The sequence below is a fragment of the Nylanderia fulva genome, unplaced genomic scaffold (assembly GCF_048542155.1).
Source record: "Nylanderia fulva isolate GAGA-0341 unplaced genomic scaffold, ASM4854215v1 Scaffold72, whole genome shotgun sequence".
NCBI classification, from domain to species: domain Eukaryota; kingdom Metazoa; phylum Arthropoda; class Insecta; order Hymenoptera; family Formicidae; genus Nylanderia; species Nylanderia fulva.
In genome coordinates, this window is record NW_028190830.1 from 587,507 (window position 1) to 608,443 (window position 20,937).

At 25.8% G+C, this 20,937-nt stretch overlaps 3 protein-coding genes and 1 long non-coding RNA gene across 6 annotated transcripts in view; 3 read left to right on the plus strand and 1 right to left on the minus strand.

The window, feature by feature from the left end:
• Positions 1-14,069, minus strand: part of LOC114937423 (mevalonate kinase-like) — a 59,072-nt gene extending 45,003 nt beyond the window's left edge. The window contains exon 1 of the transcript XR_014926142.1: positions 13,064-14,069. The gene's annotated coding sequence lies outside the window, so the exon portion shown is untranslated. The remainder of the gene's footprint in view (positions 1-13,063) is intronic.
• Positions 2,432-3,726, plus strand: LOC146720301 (uncharacterized). The gene is made up of 3 exons (XR_014926137.1): positions 2,432-2,533; positions 2,672-2,783; positions 2,975-3,726. It is a non-coding gene; the product is annotated as an uncharacterized LOC146720301 (long non-coding RNA).
• Positions 6,416-20,459, plus strand: LOC146720302 (uncharacterized). Of its 3 annotated transcripts, XR_014926141.1 has the most exons (7): positions 15,609-15,950; positions 18,109-18,450; positions 18,548-18,989; positions 19,105-19,241; positions 19,378-19,489; positions 19,682-19,882; positions 19,950-20,459. XR_014926141.1 is itself a non-coding variant. In XM_085488837.1 (6 exons), the coding sequence occupies exons 1-6, from the start codon at positions 6,633-6,635 to the stop codon at positions 19,769-19,771; spliced, it is 1,287 nt and encodes a 428-aa protein (XP_085344963.1). In that variant the 5' UTR covers positions 6,416-6,632; the 3' UTR covers positions 19,772-20,459. The 3 variants fall into 3 exon arrangements, 2 of the variants coding, with proteins under 2 accessions (XP_085344963.1, XP_085344962.1); XM_085488837.1 differs by lacking the exon at positions 15,609-15,950 and adding an exon at positions 6,416-6,796 and having other exon boundaries at positions 19,682-20,459; XM_085488836.1 differs by having other exon boundaries at positions 19,682-20,459.
• On the plus strand, positions 8,306-10,251 carry LOC114935467 (uncharacterized). Its single transcript, XM_029308319.2, has 4 exons — positions 8,306-8,822; positions 8,940-9,076; positions 9,217-9,331; positions 9,467-10,251. Exons 1-4 carry the CDS (start codon positions 8,424-8,426, stop codon positions 9,554-9,556), a joined length of 741 nt encoding a protein of 246 aa, XP_029164152.2. The 5' UTR covers positions 8,306-8,423; the 3' UTR covers positions 9,557-10,251.
• Positions 20,460-20,937: the final 478 nt, after the last annotated feature.

The following is a 20,937-nucleotide window of genomic DNA, read 5'->3' on the forward strand; positions in this document are numbered from 1 at the left end:
TTAAATTATTCGCTTTCGTTTTTTTCTCAATTTGCAAACATTGCTCAATAATTTTAGCAAACTCTACCTACATTATATATATACATATATAATATAAAAATACATATATATATATATATATATATATATATGAAATGTAAACGTTAAATATAATATACTAATAAGAATTCTTAATTCTCGGCTGTCAAAAATAAAAAGAGCAAATATTTTTCAACCAACATTCGTCAATTGATGTTTATTTAATTAATCACACAACGTTTCGACCACGGTGTTTCGACGATATAATTTTGGTCTTTCGCACACTTAACAATAACACTTGAGAATAACAAAAATTATATGAAACGTTGTGTGATTAATTAAATAAATATTAATCAGCCTATATATATATATATATATATATATATATGTCGAAAAATATTCTGTCATTATATTATTTTTTTTTAGATTTTATTATTAAAAATACAACATAAAAGTAACTTGGTTTATTTATTATAATGTGTATTCTTCAATATATTTAATTGCATTTTTAAATATAAAAATTATATATATGATATATATTCGTGATAGAAACAAACAGATTTGATATTTTTCTATCGGCCCTTTTTCATAAATAGCATTGAAATCGCAATAAAATCTTTCTAAAATTAAAAACATGCCAAGTGACATATATAAGCATAGTCGACATTGTTTGTAAATATGCTTTCGAACAAATTGTTCTACAAAATATTAAAAAAAACTTAATTTATACATACATACACATAGGCACATTAATGTTTATTAACTGCATACAGAATACACTTATAAAATTATGCAATATACATATTGAAATCAAAATGTGAAAAGTATAAATTAAATTACAAATTAAAATTAACTTATATATACTTTCTTTTTCTGATTAAAATACAAAAAGAAATGACATATATATATACTCATGCTTTGAATTGTCTACTTCAAAAAATTTATTAATTTGAAAAATTATTTGTGCAATCATATTGTTTACTATCATCAAAGTTTGCTGTGTGTATCTAAATAAAATTAAATGGAAGAACTGTGGCGTCGTCTTATCTGCATATAGATAATATAAATATGTATTATCTTTTTATCTGCATCTTACAAGTAGATAAAAAAAAGTACTACCTTTACTATATTATTTATCTAGAATAATTTTCAGATAAATTTGGTTTAGAATCATAGCACATATGAATATTTAAAGTAGACAGAAATACGATAAAAATTTATAAATAAAAATATAAATACATATATTGTTGTATCTCTTTTATAAGGGATCCTTATCTTTTTAGGATCTTTATCCAGCTAATTTTAAATTAATCTCGACACAAGACTAAGAATCATTATCAAAAATTTATTACAATATTTTATGGTCGTATTTTAGATGGCCCTATGCAAAGAAAAGATATGATGTTCTTAAAAAAACAAAGGATGGAGAAAACCTAAACTTTGTCACAATAGGCATAAATTCTGCGACACAATTGCGAAATTATTTGTCTCTAATTCTTTTTCATGATTATTATTACAATAAAATATCAAATCAAAATTATTTCAATAATTTAATTAATAATGTAGTATTGGAATTCTATTATGTAAAAAAATTCAGTGATGATTTCGTTGAATGTGCAAAATGTTTGAATGAAAATAAACTTGTTCTTAGACGTACACGTAAGCCTATAAATGTGCTGAAATGTATGTTTTATATTGAGGAGATTAACTGCTTGTTAACACAATTTCCACAGTAGGATATTCATATATATTATAATGCTACTATTATTACAATTTATTGTATTTATTCATTAGTTAATAATTTAATATATATAAATTTTTTAGGAAAATTGATCGCAATTCAATCCAAAAATTTTGCAATATAGAAATGTCTCACTATGAAAAGCTATCTTCGATACGAAATGAGTTGGACAGATATATAAAGAAACCTGAAAGAGAACAGCTTTTGGAAGAAATTTGTACTTTCGTGGCAAAATATATTCAAGTTCAAAAAGATGTATGTTACACAAATGTAAGTGCATCATTGGATTCAATCGCACAAGAGGTACTGAATTGTCTCAGAGTGAAGCATCCGAACCATTCGATATTCTCCACTTTTGAAGAAACTTTTTCCTAATGGAAAACCAACAATATCGCAGATAATCATTGGGATGAAACAGAAAGTACGCAGATTATGGATACACTCCAGAAATATATATTTAGCATCTTGAATTTTCGAGCATGTATCTCCTCATTTCCACCCGAAGATATCAAATGGATTTGTATAGATTATGTAAGTTAGAGATTATAATATATATAATTATGGGCCATATATGTATATATTATATATTGTTCTTAATATTCTCTCGTTTTGATCAATTTATCCTGTATTATACCTGGCATAGGTTTTACAAAGTAAATTTGGTAAAGATATCATTGTATATACAATATTTCATAGGGTGGCTAGAAGACTTGGTCTACGTTGCGATGTACTAGATATTGAAAATGAATTCTATATATTCTGGAAACCAGAATTGTAAGTATAAATATATATTAGAATTGACATTATTATTATTTCTCAATAATCTTTCTTTTTTTATTATACGCATGCATATATAATTTTTTATTATAAAAATGTTCATAATGATTAAAGTAATATTTTAATTGTTTACAGCGTCACGGATAATTTAAAAAATGCACGAAACTTTTACATAACAAACGAGGATTACCCGAATTGTCTTACTGATAATAGATTAAATTGGCGACCAGCCTTAACAATTAGAAAGGTTGAAAATTACTTATTTATTACTTCTAATAATTTTAAGTTATTAATATAGTTGTAAAATTACAAAGAACCAATAAATTACACTAAATATGTATAGGAAGAAGAGAAATGTGCAATCTCTTATTTTTTAATTTATAATTACATTTTTGTTTACATGTCGTCTATATATTCATGTATAATTAATTTTTTTAGATGTTGGAGTTCACAACAAATATCGTTGACGCATTTATAAGGGCACATATATATATAATAAGAAAATGGCTTTTATATGAAGATAATTAAATAGAGCATTATATAAGATCTTCTGATATGATTAAAATGTATTGTATGTTTTGTAATCATATTATGATGATAGGGTATTATGAATGCAAGTTATATATACATATGATGCAAAATGTGAGTAATTATATTAATTTGAGCATATTTATATATACTCATAATGACGTATTTTGCAAACAGTTTCAAGATATCATAATATGTCCGTGTTTTGAGTAGTATATGAGCCTGCATCTGTGTCTATTTTTGTCATCATGTTTTAAGAAATATGAGTACAATATGAGTAAAGTACATCCGCGCACTAACAATCGCATATTAGTATATAATATATATACAATTGTAAAAATATTGAACGTTGTGAGATTCTTTTAGATAACAATTCTTTTAAATAACAATATGTATAATTTACAACTTTTTATAATTTAACGTGGTTAAGTGTTTATTCAGACATTTATTCACAAAAAATCAATTAAAGTACAAATTTTACAGTTTGTGTCTTATATTTTGTTTCAAATAGTAGCACAAATAAATAAAAACGTAAAATATGCCATAGTTGCATGGACCAACATAATAGACAGATGTTATATTGACATATACATGTATATACACGTATATGTTCGACTTCTGTAGAGAAATACTATGTCCCATTTTTGTATGCAATATCAATTGAGAATCAACGAATAAAATATATTTATTGTTCTCTGCTTTATTCATTGTATTAATTAATATAAACATTAAAATAAGAAAAATTGTAATTGCAAGAATTTGAATTAGTGCAGAAGAATTAATAAATCTTGAAAATAAAAAATTTAATTAGTTTAATAACTTTTTTTAACACTTTCAATATATGCAATATAAACAATAAAATTAGAAAAATTGTGATTGCAAGAATTTGAATTGGTGCAGTAAAATTTATAAATTTAAAAATGTTTAAAAATTAATTAATTTATGAACATTTTTTTAATACTTTAAGTATATGCAAAATATGACATAATTAAAATTTACCATTTATTAATATCCAATATTTTGAAACGTTTGTCGACGATAGTGTTGCATTTGTTTAAGTAAAAACAGGTATATTAATAAACAACAATGTTTAATAAAAGACAAATTTTTTATATATCTGAAAATATAAAAAACACATAATTGAGAAACACATGCTTACAATTAGTAATGAGACAGCAAATGTACTCCGCATTTGGGCACAGAACACATTTAATGTCATTAAAATGTAACACTTTAATTTCCGTTTCTTTTAAACTTCTGTTAGGACACTCATCTTGTACTTTATTTTTCAAAAATAAATTTATTAATTTTACAAATATGTTACTTCAGTGATCGAGCGATTTAAACAATATATAATCCTCTATATCACGTTATATAATAGTTTACACCCCGTATATACGCGCGAATAAACTACATAAAATTTTCGAAATTCTTAAAAGTTGTACATTATTTATTAAAAAGAAAGAAAGATAGGTAGAGAGGGAAAGAGGAAGAAAGAGTGAAATATATTTCATATTATAAATAATGTCGTAACGATACTAATAATTCATATAATTATTTGTATTTATATATTGAAATAAATTTGAACAAATTTAATTAAACTAAAATTAAAAATCTGAACATTAAATTAAATGTCTGCGCTGTATTTTTTAAATTTATAAATTCATTCTTTGATTTTATTATGCGGCGCATTTATCATGATGTGAATTGAAATATTTTAACTTATTTCGTTAGACAATCAAAAGAAGAACATAAATTTAATGAAATATAAATCATAACAAAGTTTAACATAACTATTAACGAAGAATGTTTTCATCGTATCAATTATGCAAAAAAGCTCTTCAATGGACGTGGCATTATTTTAGAAGGTATAACAAACAACGTGGAGCATGCGATATCTGTGATAAAAATTTCATCCTATCATCTATCGATACATTTGTAATATATCCTATAAGAATAATGCATAAAGAAATTTATACATAATGTTTCAAGTGTGCGGCCTTCTTATTCTATTTCAGAAAATATATTAAAATCAGATAATTGTACAAAGACTTATACCAAATTTTTTATATATTGTATATCTGAAGATATGAAAAAAACATAATTGAAACACACATGCCTAGAACAGCAAATATACTCCACACTTGGATATAAAATACATTTAAGGTCATTCTGAAAAGCAAGATTTGCGACAAATTTAATAAGATAAATAATTCTTTTAAATTAATGTGATATTTATTTCAATTTTTTTTCATAATATTTCTGCACCTCTCAAAAAGCTACCAAAAGAATAAATGAAAAACCGATAAATATAAATATTATTATTTAGTTTTTTTTAGTGATTAATATAAACTTTTGAAAAATAAATGAACAAATATACTTAATGAATAAGAAAGTTAGTCTAGAAATAAACAAGGGTATGCGAGCCGAAGGCGAAAATTTGTGCGTTAGATAAGAAAAATTAATTTTTCCCCTATGTCTTATAATTGTGCACGAAGCACGGAATTTGCATAGTGCTTACAATAAAACTATTTAGGAATAAATCTCAACTTGATTCTCAATTTTAGAATCTCTATTTTAATTCCTAAGTTCCCGATTCAGTAACTTTAGGACCGATATACTTTGCTTTTTTACAACTTTTTAGGGGGATCAGAGGGAAACATAAAAATTAAAATCTCGAACTGAGATTTATTCACAAACATCCGCGATGAAGTCGCATAATCTGTTCATTTTGAATTTGCATTTAATCCATGGAGTTTTTATATTCTTATAGAATTTATATTTCTAGAATATATACATCCCGTATATACGCGCAAATAAAACTACATAATTTTATAGAATAGTCTTATATAAACTATGTACATACATCAATTATTAAATATTTGTATTGTAAGTCGACGATTTTATTTTAGCTGAGAATTTTATCTGTAAAGATTGCATATAAAAAAAAAAGTAAATCTCTCTTTTTCTCTTTCTCTCTTATCAAGAAATTTTGACAATGCACAACACTGGAGTTTTAAACTGTAAAATATAAATACATGAATATTATTGGTAAAATTTAATATAATAATTGATAATTTGAAATGAAATAATTAATTAATCTTAAATAATACAAAATATAAATACATAAAAATTAGTAAAATTTGAAATAACTGATAAATTTGAAAAAAATTTATTATTTTAATTCAGCTTATATAGAGAACAATAAATAAATAAAAAATGATAACAAAATAAATAATAAATAAATTATTTACCACGTTCTTTCAAACGCATAGGAAGAAACGGTTTGCTAGTTCTAAATTACATTTTCTGCGCATGCCGTGGCAAGTTCTTATACCTATATCTTAGTGAAAACAAGCAATAATGCTTCAAAATTTAAGGTCAAATTTTATAATAAAGAACAGAACGTCTACAGTGTGGAAAACGTCTCTCGTGTACATCAAACACACATCTGTGCTCTTCGTAATCGGCAGACGCATTTCTTGTACTGCGAAAAGCAAGGAATTACGCGAATAGTTTATTGCAATCACTTTAATTTACATTCCTTTTTTGTGTTTTGTTTCTCATAATGTCTGATTATAAGATAACGTACTTACCAGAGGAGATGATAAGCCACATTCTCGACGATAATGTACTCACTATTGAAGATATCATCAACTATCGATGCGTGTACAAGCAATTTCGTTATGCAGCCACATATGACAAGTTCTTCGAAAAAAAGTTATCTCAAAGGTAATTCTTGCGGTTTGTAAATCTTTTTGTTATTTTGTCTCATTAACGCCTGTCGCACAATGTATATCACTTCTGCGAAAAACGTATATTATAAATAAATAATTAATAAAAAATATTCGAAAAATTAGATATGTTGCATTTATGTTGTATATTAAATTATTCGCTTTCATTTTTTTCTATTGCTCAATAATTTTGGCAAACTCTACCGTTATATATATACATATATAATATACATATATATATATATATATATATGGAATGTAAACGTTAAATATAATATACTGATAATAATTCTTAATTTTCAGCTACTTAAAATACTACATAAAAGTAACTTGGTTTATTTATTATAATGTGTATTCTTCAATATATTTAATTACATACATACACATAAGCACATTAATGTTTATTAATTGCATATAGAATACACTTACAGAATTATGCAATATACATATTAGAATCAAAATTTGAAAAATATAAATTTAATTACAAATTAAAATTGACTATTATATATTTTCTATTTTTGATTAAAGTATAAAAAGAAGTCACATATATGTACTCATGCTTTAAATTGTATACTTCAAAAAATTTATTAATTTGAAAAATTACTTGTGCAATCACATTGTTTACTATCATCAAAGTTTGCTGTGTGTTATCTAAATAAAATTAAATGGAAGAACTATGGCGTCATCTTATCTGCATATAAATAATAAAAATATGAATTATCTTTATATCTGCATTTTAGATAAAAAAAATATTATCTTTAGTATATAATTTATCTAAAACAATTTTTAGATCATTTTGGTGTAGAATCATTGCACTTAAAAATACTTAAAGTAAACAGTAAAGCGATAAAAATTTATAAATAAAAATATAAATACATATATTATTGTATTCCTTTTATAATTTATGTGTTTTGTATAACTGTGTTTACGTAAGCAATCTTAAATATTATTATCTAAACAATTATCTAGATATATCGCCATATAAATATATATTTTGTCTAGATATACTTAAAACAAAATCATCTTTATCCTATCTAAGATGAATTACATACTTTTATCTCTCATCTTTATCTAGCTAATTTTAAAATAATCTTGACACAACACTAAGTATCATTATCAAAAATTTATTACAATATTTTATGGTCGTATTTTAGATGGCCCTATGCAAAGAAAAAATATGAAAGTCTTAAGGAAACAACAGATAGAAAAAACATAAACTTTGTTACAGAAGGCATAATATCTGTGATTCAATTGCGAAATGATTTGTCTCAAATTCTTTTTTACGATTATTACAATAATAGAGCAAATCAAAATTACTTCGACTTAAGTGCTAATGTATTAACATTCGAAAATGTCATGAAATTCAGCGGTAATATCGATGAATATAAAAATCAATTTATTGTTCCTAAAAGTACACATGAGCATATACATGTGCTAAAAAATATGTTTTATATTGAGGAGTTTAAATTCTTGTTAACACAATTTCCACAGTAGAATCTTCATATATATTATAATGCTACTATTATTACAATTTAATGTATTTATTCATTAGTTAATAATTCAATATATACAAATTTTTTAAAGGAATTCATCGCAAATCAATTGAAAGATATTGCAATATAGAAATGTCTCACTATGAAAAGCTATCTTGGATACGAAATGAGTTAGACAGATATAGTGTGAAACCTGAAGAAGAACAGCTTTTGGAAGAAATTTGTACTTTCATAGCACAACGTATTCAACCTCGAAAATATGTATGTTACACGAATATAAGTGCATCATTGGATACAATCGCACAAGAGATACTGAATTCTCTTAGAAAGAAGCATCCGAACCATTCGATATTCTTCACTTCTGATGAAACTTTTTCTTATTGGAAAACCAACAATATCGAAGATAATCATTGGAATGAAACAGAAAGCACGCAGATTATGGATACACTCCAGGAATATATATTTGGCACTTTGAATTTTCGACCATGTATCTCCTCACCCGAAAATATCAAATATTTGTGTATAGATTATGTAAGATATTATAGATTATAATACATATATAATTATGGACCATATATGTTTATGTTATATGTTGTTCTTAATATTCTGTCGCTTTGATTAATTTATCCTGTATTATACCTGGCATAGGTTTTACAAAGTAAATTTGGTAAAGATATCATTGTATATACAATATTTCATAGCGTGGCTAGAAGACTTGGTCTACGTTGCGATGTACGAGTACTACATATTATCGATAATTTCGATATATTTTGGAAACCAAAATTGTAAGTATAGATATATATTAGAATCGACATTATTATTATTTCTCAATAATCTTCCTTTTTTTTTATTATACGCATGCATATATAATTTTTTATTATAAAAATGTTCATAATGATTAAAGTAATATTTTAATTGTTTACAGCGTCACGGATAATTTAGAAAATGCACGAAAATTTTACATAAAATACAAGGATTACCCGAATTGTCATACTGATAATCGATCATTAATTTGGGGACGAGTCTTAACAACTAGAAAGGTTGAAAATTACTTATTTAACTTACACTAAATATGTATAGAAAGAAGAGAAATGTGCAATTTCTCATTTTCTAATTTATAATTACATTTTTGTTTACATGTCGTCTTTATATTCATGTTTAATTAATTTTTTTAGATGTTGGTGTATACAACAAATATCGTTGCCGCATTTATAAAAGAACATACATATATAATAAGAGCTTTGCTTTTATCTGGAAATAATTAAATAGAGCTTTATATAAGAACTTCTGATATGATTAAAATGTATTTTATCTTTTGTAATCATATTATGATGATAAGTATTATGAGTGCAAATTATATACATATGATGCAAAATGTGAGTAATTATATTAATTTGAGCATATTTATGTATACTCATAATGACATTTTTTACAAACAGTTTCAAGATATCATATGTCCGTGTTTTGAGTAGCATATAAGCCTGCATCTGTATCTATTTTTGTCATCATGTTTTAAGAAATATGAGTACAATATGAGTAAAGTACATCCGTGCACTAACAATCGCATATTAGTATATAATATATACAATTGTAAAAATATTGAACATTGTGAGATTCTTTTAGATAACAATTCTTTTACATAACAATATGTATAATTTACAATTTTTTATAAATTAACGTGATTTAGTGTTTATTGAAACATTTACTCACAAAAAATCAATTAAAGTACAAATTTTACAGTTTGTGTCTTAGATTTTGTTTTAAATAGTAACACAAATAAATAAAAACGTAAAATATGCCATAGTTGCATGGATCAACATAATAGACAGATGTTATATTGACGCATATATATGTACATACATATATATGTTCGACTTTTGTAGAGAAATACTATGCCCTATTTTTGTATGCAATGTCAATTGAGAATCAACGACGAATAAAATGTATTTATCGTTCTCTACTATATTTATTGTATTTATTAATATAAACAATAAAATTAGAAAAATTGTGATTGCAAGAATTTGAATTGGTGCAGTAAAATTTATAAATTTAAAAATGTTTAAAAATTAATTAATTTATGAACTTCTTTTTAATACTTCAAGTATATGCAAAATATGACATAATTAAAATTTACCATTTATTAATATCTAATATTTTGAAACTTTTATAAACGATAGTGTTGCATTTGTATAAGTAAAAACAGGTATATTAATAAAAGACAATGATTATTATGTTTTGAAATATATATAATACTTTTAAGTTGAAGAAGACAATAAAAACGTATTAATGATATTAGATTTTGTATGATATATTGTATGATAATTGCAGATTTTAAAAATTTGTGCAAGATTCAAGCAAGACTTTAAAATTTGACTAATTCCAACAAATTATATCTTCTTTTTATGTAGAGAATATCTTCAATGGATGAGGCATTAGTTTAAGAAACATAACGAACAACGTTAAATATAAATTAAAATATATTAAAATGTGGTAATTGTACAAAGACTTATACAAAAAAAAATTTTTTTATATATCTGAAAATATAAGAAACACATAATTGAGGAACACATGCTTAGTGATGAGACAGCAAATATACTCCGCATTTGGGCACAGAACACATTTAATGTCATTAAAATGTAACATTTTAATTTCCGTTTCTTTTAAACTTCTGTTAGGACACTCATCTTAAATTTTATTTTTCAAATATAAACTTATTAATTTTACAAATATGTTTCTTCAGTGATCGAGCGATTTAAACAATATATAATCTTCTACATCACGGTATATAATAATTTACACCCCGTATATACGCGCGAGTGAACTACATAAAATTGTCGAAATTCTTAAATATTACACATTATTTATTAAAAAGAACGAAAGATAAACAGAAAGAAAGAGAGGTAGAAAGATTGAAATATATTTCATATTATAAATAATGTCTTAACAATACTAATAATTCATATAAATATTTGTATTTATAAATTGAAATAAGTTTTAACAAATTTAATTGAATTAAAATTAATAATCTGAACATTCATTTAAATGTCTGTGCTGTATTTTTTAAATTTATAAATTCATTCTTTGATTTTATTATGCGGCGCATTTGTCATGATGTAAAATATTTTAACTAATTTTGTTAGACAATCAAAAGAAGAACATAAATTTAATGGAATAAAAATCATAACAAAGTTTAACATAACTATTAACGAAGAATGTTTTCATCGTATCAATTATGCAGAGGATCTCTTCAATGGATGTAGCATTATTTTAGAAGGTATAACAAACAACGTGGAGGATGCGATATCTGTGATGAAAAATTACATCCTATTATCTATCGATACATATGTGATATATCATATAAAAATAAAGCATAAAGAAATTTATACATAATGTTTTAAGTGTGCGGCCTTCTTATTCTATATCAGGAAATATATTAAAATCAGATAATTGTACAAAGACTTATACCAAACTTTTTTATATATATCTGAAAATATAAAAAAACATAATTGAAACATACATGCTTAGAACAGCAAATATACTCCACACTTGGATATAAAACACATTTAAGGTCATTCTAAAACGCAAAATTTAATAAGATAAATAATTCTTTTAAATTAATATGATATTTATTTTAATTTTTTTTATAATATCTCTGCACCTCTCCAAGAGCTACCAAAAGAGTAAGTGAAAAACCGATAAATATAAATATTATTATTTAGTTTTTTTTTAATGATTAATATAAACTTTTGAAAAATAAATGAACAAATATACTTAATGAATAAGAAAGTTAGTCTCGAAATAAACAAGGGTATGCGAGCCAAAGGCGAGGGTTTGTGTTTTAGATAATAAAAATTAATTTTTCCCCTATGTCTTATAATTGTGCACAAAGCACGGAATTTGCATAGTGCTAACAATAAGACTATTTAGAAATAAATCTCAACTTGATTCTCAATTTTAGAATCTCTATTTTAATTCCTAAGTTCCCGATTCAGCAACTTCTGGACCGATATACTTTGCTTCTCTACATCTTTTTAGAGAGATCAGAGAAAAACATAGGAACTAAAATCTCGAATTGAGATTTATTCACAAACATCCGCGTTGAGTTCGCATAGTCTGTACGATTATTCTGACGTATGGTAATTAAATCGAAAATTAGTTTTGCATTAATCCTTTCAAGAAAAATTGAATAATGTAAAATAGATATTTTCTATAGTCAAAGAGTGCATGATATATTGTCTTCCTGTCACTTATGCTTTAATTGCATTTGCTAATCTTTACAGTCTCCTTTTCGGAGAATCGAGGATAAATACGCTTGTTGTTTTTTCTCTTAATAGTAAATTGAAGAGAGATTCCGGACCGCATTTCGAGAACAGTATATCCGATACCGACAGGCTTCTTTTACAGAAGGACGAAGAGATAGGAACGATATTATTAGTTTATTTAATTAAAATATATAATTATTTATATAATTATTTATACAAGATATTAAAAAATTAGACCGATAAAAAAATAAACGTAATAAAAAAAATACTAAAGATTTTATCAAGCTTTACGAGATTATATGTCAGTACGGAAACCCGGTAAAAATTTTTTATATATAATTATATATAAATAATTGTATAATTATACATATAATCGTAAAATTTATTTGGTTTAGAAAATATATTACGAGAAGTGCCGCAGAAAATTTATCTTGATCGGAAAACGTGAAAAGTCGAAGACTAACAGCAACGAAGACATAACAATTGTGACTACAAGAAATTCAAGCTTACCCTCGACTCGTTCAATTCTCAGAAGCAGCCCGAGCTCAGCCACGAAGACCACCTGCTTATCGCCGATTCTCTCTTCACACTCTATTCGCACAAACTCAAGCACACTCGCGACGCGATACACACGTACCGTTTTAAAATTTTACGACTCGGGAAAAAAAACCTTCATTCTAGGCGAAGAATTTACGAAAATACACTAAACACGCGATTCTCGGGTTCGCGCAAATCCACGGTGAGATTGTCAACATGTTTTGCAGCGATTGTAGAGTATTTAAAAACGAGTCTGCGAACAAATTTAATAAAAACTTTTCTGATATGTTTTTCCGATTTTATACTCGCTCGCAGGCATTATTTATTTTCAATAGTTTTAATTAGTTTTATTAATACGTACGCGCCGCTTCTCAGTCCTTCGCGAAAACAAATATATGTGATATTCTTCCTCGTTTTCACTCGGCGCGTCTTTATCGCGACTGCGTTTTAGCAATAATAAGGTGTCGCTTGAATCGACGAAATTTGCGGCAAACTTCACTTATTCCTACTTGCGAGGAAGCGTCCAATTTCTGAAATTATTCCGAGCTCCGCCGCGACGATTGTCTATGTATCCTTGTAGACAATCATTTATTCCGACGCACAATACACATATACACTCGCGATGCATTACGCGTTTGCGTAGCTTGAAAAAAACTTCACTCAACGACGAACGACTTTCTCGCTCCTTTTCGCGACTGCGCGATTTTCACGTTTGACACGTGGCACCACTGACAGCTACTCGCGCACTTTCCGGTTGCACTGTTGAGAACACTGACTACGGTACGCGGCGCACACGTCGCGTTTGAAAAAGTTTACTTTCAACTTTATTAACAAAACCCGCGACGTATTTTCACATCGTTCCGATCGCGATTCGATCGACATATCAATCGTCACGCGTGTCCCGTACTTCCGCACGCGTCTGTCACTTCGACTCGCGACAAAATACACGACAGATGCGAGAAAACGCGCGACGCGCGCGAGATCGTCCGACCGCGGCGGTAGCTCGACTCGAACTGCGCAGTCGCGCGCTGTCAGCTATCAGCGCGGCCAAGGTTATCGCACGCAGCACGTACGGAGCGCGCGCCTTAATGTTAATTTATAAATACGAATATTTATACGAATTATTAGTATTGTTACGACATTATTTATACTATGAAATATATTTCAATCCTTCTTTCTCTCTCCCTCCCTGTCTATCTTTATTTCTTTTTAATAAATAATGTACATATTTGAAGAATATTCGACAATTTTATGTGGTTTTACTCGCGCGTATATACGGGGTGAAAACTATTGTATAACGTGATATAGAGAATTATAAGTCGATTAAATAGCTCGATTACTGAAGAAATGTTATTGTAAAATTAATAAATTTATTTTTGAAAAATAAAATACAAGATGAGTGTCCTAACAGAAGTTTAGAAGAAACGGAAACTAGAATGTTACATTTTGAATGACATTAAATGTATTTTGTGCCCAAATGTGAAGTATATTTGCTGTTCCTTCACTAAGCATGTGTTTCTCAATTATGTGTTTTTTCTATTTTTAATTAATTAATTATTAATTAAAAAATAATAAATTTATTTTGGAAAAATAAAACAGAAGGTTCGAGTGTTCTAATAAAAGTTTGATAGACACTGAAACTAAAATGTTACATTAATTTAATATATTCATTAGATTTATCATGTATTATTTTTACTATATACAATTTATATGTTGTATATAATAAAAATTATTAATTTATATAGAATTTTATAAAATATTTTTGATGCAGGAAAAAGAAAAAGAGAGAGATTTACATTTTTCAAATCTTGACAGATAAAATTCTCAGGTAAAATAAAAACCTCGATTTACAATACGAATATTTATATGAATTATATCGCTAAGATATTATTTAGACATTGAAATGTTTGCGGTAATACATATGGGCATCTAAATTTGCTGTGCCAAAGTTTGTTAAGTTTTGTGCGTTTAACAAAAATGAACGTCACGCGTTAAGTAAAAATACTTTTTCATTTTTGTTCCAAACTCATATTATTTGCGATCCATATTTCTCTCTCATGCATGATTTACGCAAAATTATTACAACTCCAAATTAAAATAAAAAGTCGACACAATGCACAGCACTAGAATCATAAAGTGTAAAATATAAATATATGAAAATTAGTAAAATTTAATAAAATAATTCATAATTTGAACGATATTATTTTCATTAAACTTAAATATTATATAATATATAAATACATGGAAACTAGTGAAATTTAAAATAATTGACAAATTTGATAAATATATTATTTTAATTAAACTTAAATGATAAAAACAACAATAAATAAATAAATAGTAATAATAAAATAAATTAAAAATTAATTATTTACCACGTTCTATCTTTCAAGAGCATAGAAGAAATGGTGAATTTGCTAGTTCTAAATTACATTTTCTGCGCATGCCGTGGCAAATCCTTATACCTATATCTTAGCGAAAACAAGCAATAACGCTTTAAAATTTGAGGTCACATTTCATAATAAAGAACAGACCGTCTGTAGTGTGGAAACGTCTCTCGTGTACATCAAACACACATCTATGCTCTTTGTAATCGGCAGACGCATTTCTTGTACTGCGAAAAGCAAGGAATTAATTACGCGAATAGTTTATTGCAATCACTTTAATTTACATTTCTTTTTTGTGTTTTGTTTCTCATAATGTCTGAATGTAAGATAACGTGCTTACCAGAGGAGATGATAAGCCACATTCTCAACGATAATGTACTCACTATTGAAGATATCATCAACTTTCGATGCGTGTGCAAGCAATTTCGTTATGCAGCCAAATATGACAAGTTCTTGGAAAAAAAGTTATCTCAAAGGTAATTCTTGTGGTTTGTAAATCTTTTTGTTATTTTGTCTCATTAACCTGTCGCACAATGTATATCACTTCTGCGAAGAACGTATATTATAAATATATAATAAATACAAAATATTAGAAAAATTAGGTATGTTGCATATTAAATTATTCCATTTAATGTCTAACAACATTTCAATATAACGATTCAATCAAGATATCTCCCTTGACCAATAAATCAGGAGGCCTATACACATAGTGATTACACGGCACTGTCGCTCGATCTCAGTATGTATCAACAATTTGCACTTGTCACACGCGATGACTTGTTTAGAAACATATGTAATGAAACATAAAACTGACTTTTCATTATCTTGACATCGTTATTTACCGTCTTTAATGTTCAATATTACATTTCAATTTATATAATATTTGTATTGCGCTGAGGAAGGCTCGAAATGTCAGCCGAAACGTTCGCTTTAATGTGTATTTCTTATGTATAAATTATTCCGTTTAAATGTGAATAAATGATCACTTCTTATTTATTTCTCGTTCCGTTCAAATGAAGTTTTTTAATATCAACTGACAACTTTGTTATCTTTAATAGCTCTTATAGCCCTTCTTTGTTTACAATTATTAAATTATTCGCTTTCATTTTTTCTATTGTTCAATAATTTTGGCAAACTCTACCGTTATATATATACATATTTAATATATACATATACAAATATATATATATATATATGTATATGGATGTAAACGTTAAATATAATATACTGATAAGAATTGTTAATTTTCGGCTGTCATAAATTAAAAAACCAAATATTTTTCAACCGACATTTGTCAATTGATGTTTATTTAATTAATCACAGAATGTTTCGACCACGGTGTTTCGACCATATAATTTTGGTCCTTCGCACACTTAACAGTAACATTTAAGAAGGCCAAAAATTATAAGAAACGTTGTGTGATTAATTAAATAAATATTAATTGGCCTGTATTGATCGAAAAATATTTAGTCATTAAATATTTTTTTTAGATTTAATTGTTAAAAATTAAATTTAAAAGTAACTTTGCTTATTTATTTTAATGTGTATTTTCAATATATTTAATTGCATTTTTAAATATAAAGATTATATATATGATATATATTCGTGATTAAAACAAACAGATTTTCTATCGGTTCTTTTTCATAATTAGCATTGAAATCACAATCAAATCTTTATAAAAGTAAAAACGTGCCAAGTAACATATATAAGCACAGTCGACATTGTATGTAAATATGCTTTCGAAAAAATTGTTCTACAAAATATTTAAAAAGAAACTTAATATATACACATACATACACATACGCACATTAATGTTTATTAATTCCATATAGAATTCACGTATAGAATTGCGAAATATACATATTAAAATCAAAATTTGAAAATATAGTTTTAATATACTTTTAGGAATACGTAGTTCAAAAATAAATATAAAACTAATGTTATTCATCCAAGTATAAATTAAATTACAAATTAATATTGAATATTATATATTTTAATTTTTCTGATTAAAGTATAAAAAGAAGTCACATATATGTACTCATGCTTTGAATTGTATACTTCAAAAAATTTATTAATTTGAAAAATTACTTGTGCAATCACATTGTTTACTATTATCAAAGTTTGCTGTGTGTTATCTAAATAAAATTAAATGGAAGAACTATGGCGTCATCTTATCTGCATATAGATAATAAAAATATGAATTATCTTTATATCTGCATTTTAAATAAAAAAAATATTATTTTTATTATATAATTTATCTAGAACAATTTTTAGATTATTTTGGCGTAGAGTCTTAAAAATACTTAAAGTAAACAGTAAAGCGATAAAAATTTATATATAAAAATATGAATACATATATATTGTTGTATTCTTTTTATAATTTTTATTTCTTATATAACTGTGTTTACATAAGCAGTCTTAAATATTATTATCTAAACAATTATTTAGATATATCGCCATATAATTATATATTTTGTCTAGATATAACTTAAAACAAAATCATTTTTATCCTATCTAAGATGAATTTACATACTTTTATCTCATCTTTATTTAGCTAATTTTTGAATTAATCTTGACACAACACTAAGTATCATTATCAAAAATTTATTACAATTTTTTTTGGTCGTATTTTAGATGGCCCCATGCGAAGAAAAGATATGGCAGTCTTACGGAAAAAGAAAAAGAAAAAAACCTAAATTTTGTTACAATAGGCATAAATTCTGTGATACAATTGCGAAATTATTTGTCTCACATTCTTTTTTATGATTATTATTATGACAATAATGAATCAAATGAAAATTACTTCGACTTAATTGTTAATGTATTAACATTCGAAAATGTAATGAAATTCAGCGGTAATAACGATGAATATATAAATCAATTTATTGTTCCTGAAAGTACACATGAGCATGTAGATGTGCTGAAATATATGTTTTATATTGACGAGATTAAATGCTTGTTTACACAATCTCCACGGCAGGATATTTTCATATATATTATAGAGCTACTATTATCACAATTTAATGTTTTATTTTATTGATTAACTTAATACTTCAATATATAAATTTTTTAGAGGAATTGATCGCAAATTAATCGAAAAATATTGCAATATAGAAATGTCTCACTATGAAAAGCTATCTTCGATACAAAATGAGTTGGACATGTGTATAGTGAAACCTGAAAGAGAACAGCTTCTGGAAGAAACTTGTACTTTCATAGCACAACGTATTCAACCTCGAAAGGATGTATGTTACACGAATGTAAGTGCATCATTGGATACAATCGCACAAGAAGTGCGGAATCGTCTCAGAGAGAAGCATCCGAACCATTCGATATTCTCCACGTCTGAAAAAACTTTTTCCTATTGGAAAAGCAACAATATCGAAGATAATCATTGGGATGAAACAGAAAGTACGCAGATTATAGATACACTCCAGGAATATATATTTGGCACTTTGAAGTTTCGACCATGTATCTTCTTAGCCGAAGATATCAAATGTTTGTGTATAGATTATGTAAGTTATTATAGATTATAATATATATAATTATGGGCCATATATGTATATGTTATATGTTGTTCTTAATATTCTGTCGCTTTAATTAATTTATCCTGTATTATACCTGGCACAGGTTTTACAATATAAATTTGGTCAAGATTTTATTGTATATACAATATTTCATAGCGTGGCTAGAAGACTTGGTCTACGTTGCGATGTACGAGCACTAAAAATGATCGATCATTTCGATATATTTTGGAAACCAAAATTGTAAGTATAGATATATATTAGAATCAACATTATCATTATTTCTCGATAATCTTTCATTTTTTATTATACGCATGCATATAATTTTTTATTATAAAAATTTTCATAATGATTAAAGTAATATTTTAATTGTTTACAGCGTCACGGATAATGTAGAAAATGCACGATATTTTTACATAACAAACAAGGATTACCCGAATTGTCTTAAAGAATCAAATTTTTGGGGACCATTAGTCATAACAATTACAAAGGTAGAAAAAATTATTTATTTATTACTTCTAATAATTTTAAGTTTTTAATATACTTGTAAATTTACAAAGAATCAATAAATTACACTAAATATGTATAGGAAAAACAGAAATGTGCAATCTCTCATTTTTTAATTGGTAATTACATTTTGTTTACATGTCGTCTTTATATTCATGTTTAATTAATTTTTTTAGATGGTGGTCGAAACAATAGATATAGTTGAGGCATTTATAAAGGAGCATACATATATAATTAAAGCTTTGCTTTTATATGGAGATAATTAAATAAAGCATTATACAAGAACTTTTGATATAATTAAAATGTATTTTATGTTTTGTAATCATATTATGATGATAGGTATTATGAGTGCGAGTTATATACACATGATGCAAAATGTGAGTAATTATATTAATTTGAGCATATTTATATATACTCATAATTATATACATTTTTTGCAAACAGTTTCAAGATATCATAATATGTCCGTGTTTTGAGTAGCATATGAGCCTGCATCTGTGTCTATTTTTGTCATCATGTTTTAAGAAATATGAGTACAATATGAGTAAAGTACATCCGCTCACTAACAATCGCATATTAGTATATAATATATACAATTGTAAAAATATTAAACATTGTGAGATTCTTTTAGATAACAATATGTATAATTTACAATTTTTTATAATTTAATGTGGTTAAGTGTTTATTGAGACATTTATTCACAAAAAAATCAATTAAAGTACAAATTTTACAGTTTATGTCTTATATTTCGTTTTAAATAGTAGAACAAATAAATAAAAACGTAAAATATGCCATATTTGCATGGACCAACATAATAGACAGATGTTATATTGACATATACATGTATATACACGTTTATGTTCGACTTCTGTAGAGAAATACTATGTCCCATTTTTGTATGCAATGTCAATTGAGAATCAACGACGAATAAAATATATTTATTGTTCTCTCCTATATTTATTGTATTTATTAATATAAACAATAAAATAAGAAAAATTGTGATTGCAAGAATTTGAATTAGTGCAGTAGAATTTGTAAATTGAAAAATTTATAAAAATTAATTGATTTATGAACTTTTTTTTAATACTTTAAGTATATGCAAAATATGACATAATTAAAATTTACCATTTATTAATACCTATTATTTTAAAACTTTTATAATTAATAGTGTTGCATTTAAATAAGTAAAAACAGGTATATTAATAATTAATAATTTTTATATTTTGAAATATATATAATACTCTTGTGTTGAAGGAGACAATAAAAACGTATTAATGATATTAGATTTTGTTTGATATGTTGTATGATAATTGCAGATTTTGAAAAATTTTGCAAGATTCAAGCAAGATTTTAAAACTTGACTAATTCCAACAAGTTATATCTTTCTTTTATGTAGAGGATCTCTTCAATGAATGAGGCATTATTTTAAGAA

What these genes read in the sequence shown, in the direction of transcription:
- LOC114935467 (XM_029308319.2), top strand. Translation starts at nt 8,424, where the DNA reads ATGTCTCACTATGAAAAGCTATCTTGGATACGAAATGAGTTAGACAGA. An exon ending in ATATTTTGGAAACCAAAATT is followed by an intron (nt 9,077 to 9,216) that starts GTAAGTATAGAT and finishes AATTGTTTACAG; the next exon opens with CGTCACGGATAATTTAGAAA. An exon ending in GAGTCTTAACAACTAGAAAG is followed by an intron (nt 9,332 to 9,466) that starts GTTGAAAATTAC and finishes TAATTTTTTTAG; the next exon opens with ATGTTGGTGTATACAACAAA.
- LOC146720302 (XM_085488837.1), top strand. Translation starts at nt 6,633, where the DNA reads ATGTCTGATTATAAGATAACGTACTTACCAGAGGAGATGATAAGCCAC. An exon ending in TTGTTTACACAATCTCCACG is followed by an intron (nt 18,451 to 18,547) that starts GCAGGATATTTT and finishes TAAATTTTTTAG; the next exon opens with AGGAATTGATCGCAAATTAA. An exon ending in AATGTTTGTGTATAGATTAT is followed by an intron (nt 18,990 to 19,104) that starts GTAAGTTATTAT and finishes TACCTGGCACAG; the next exon opens with GTTTTACAATATAAATTTGG.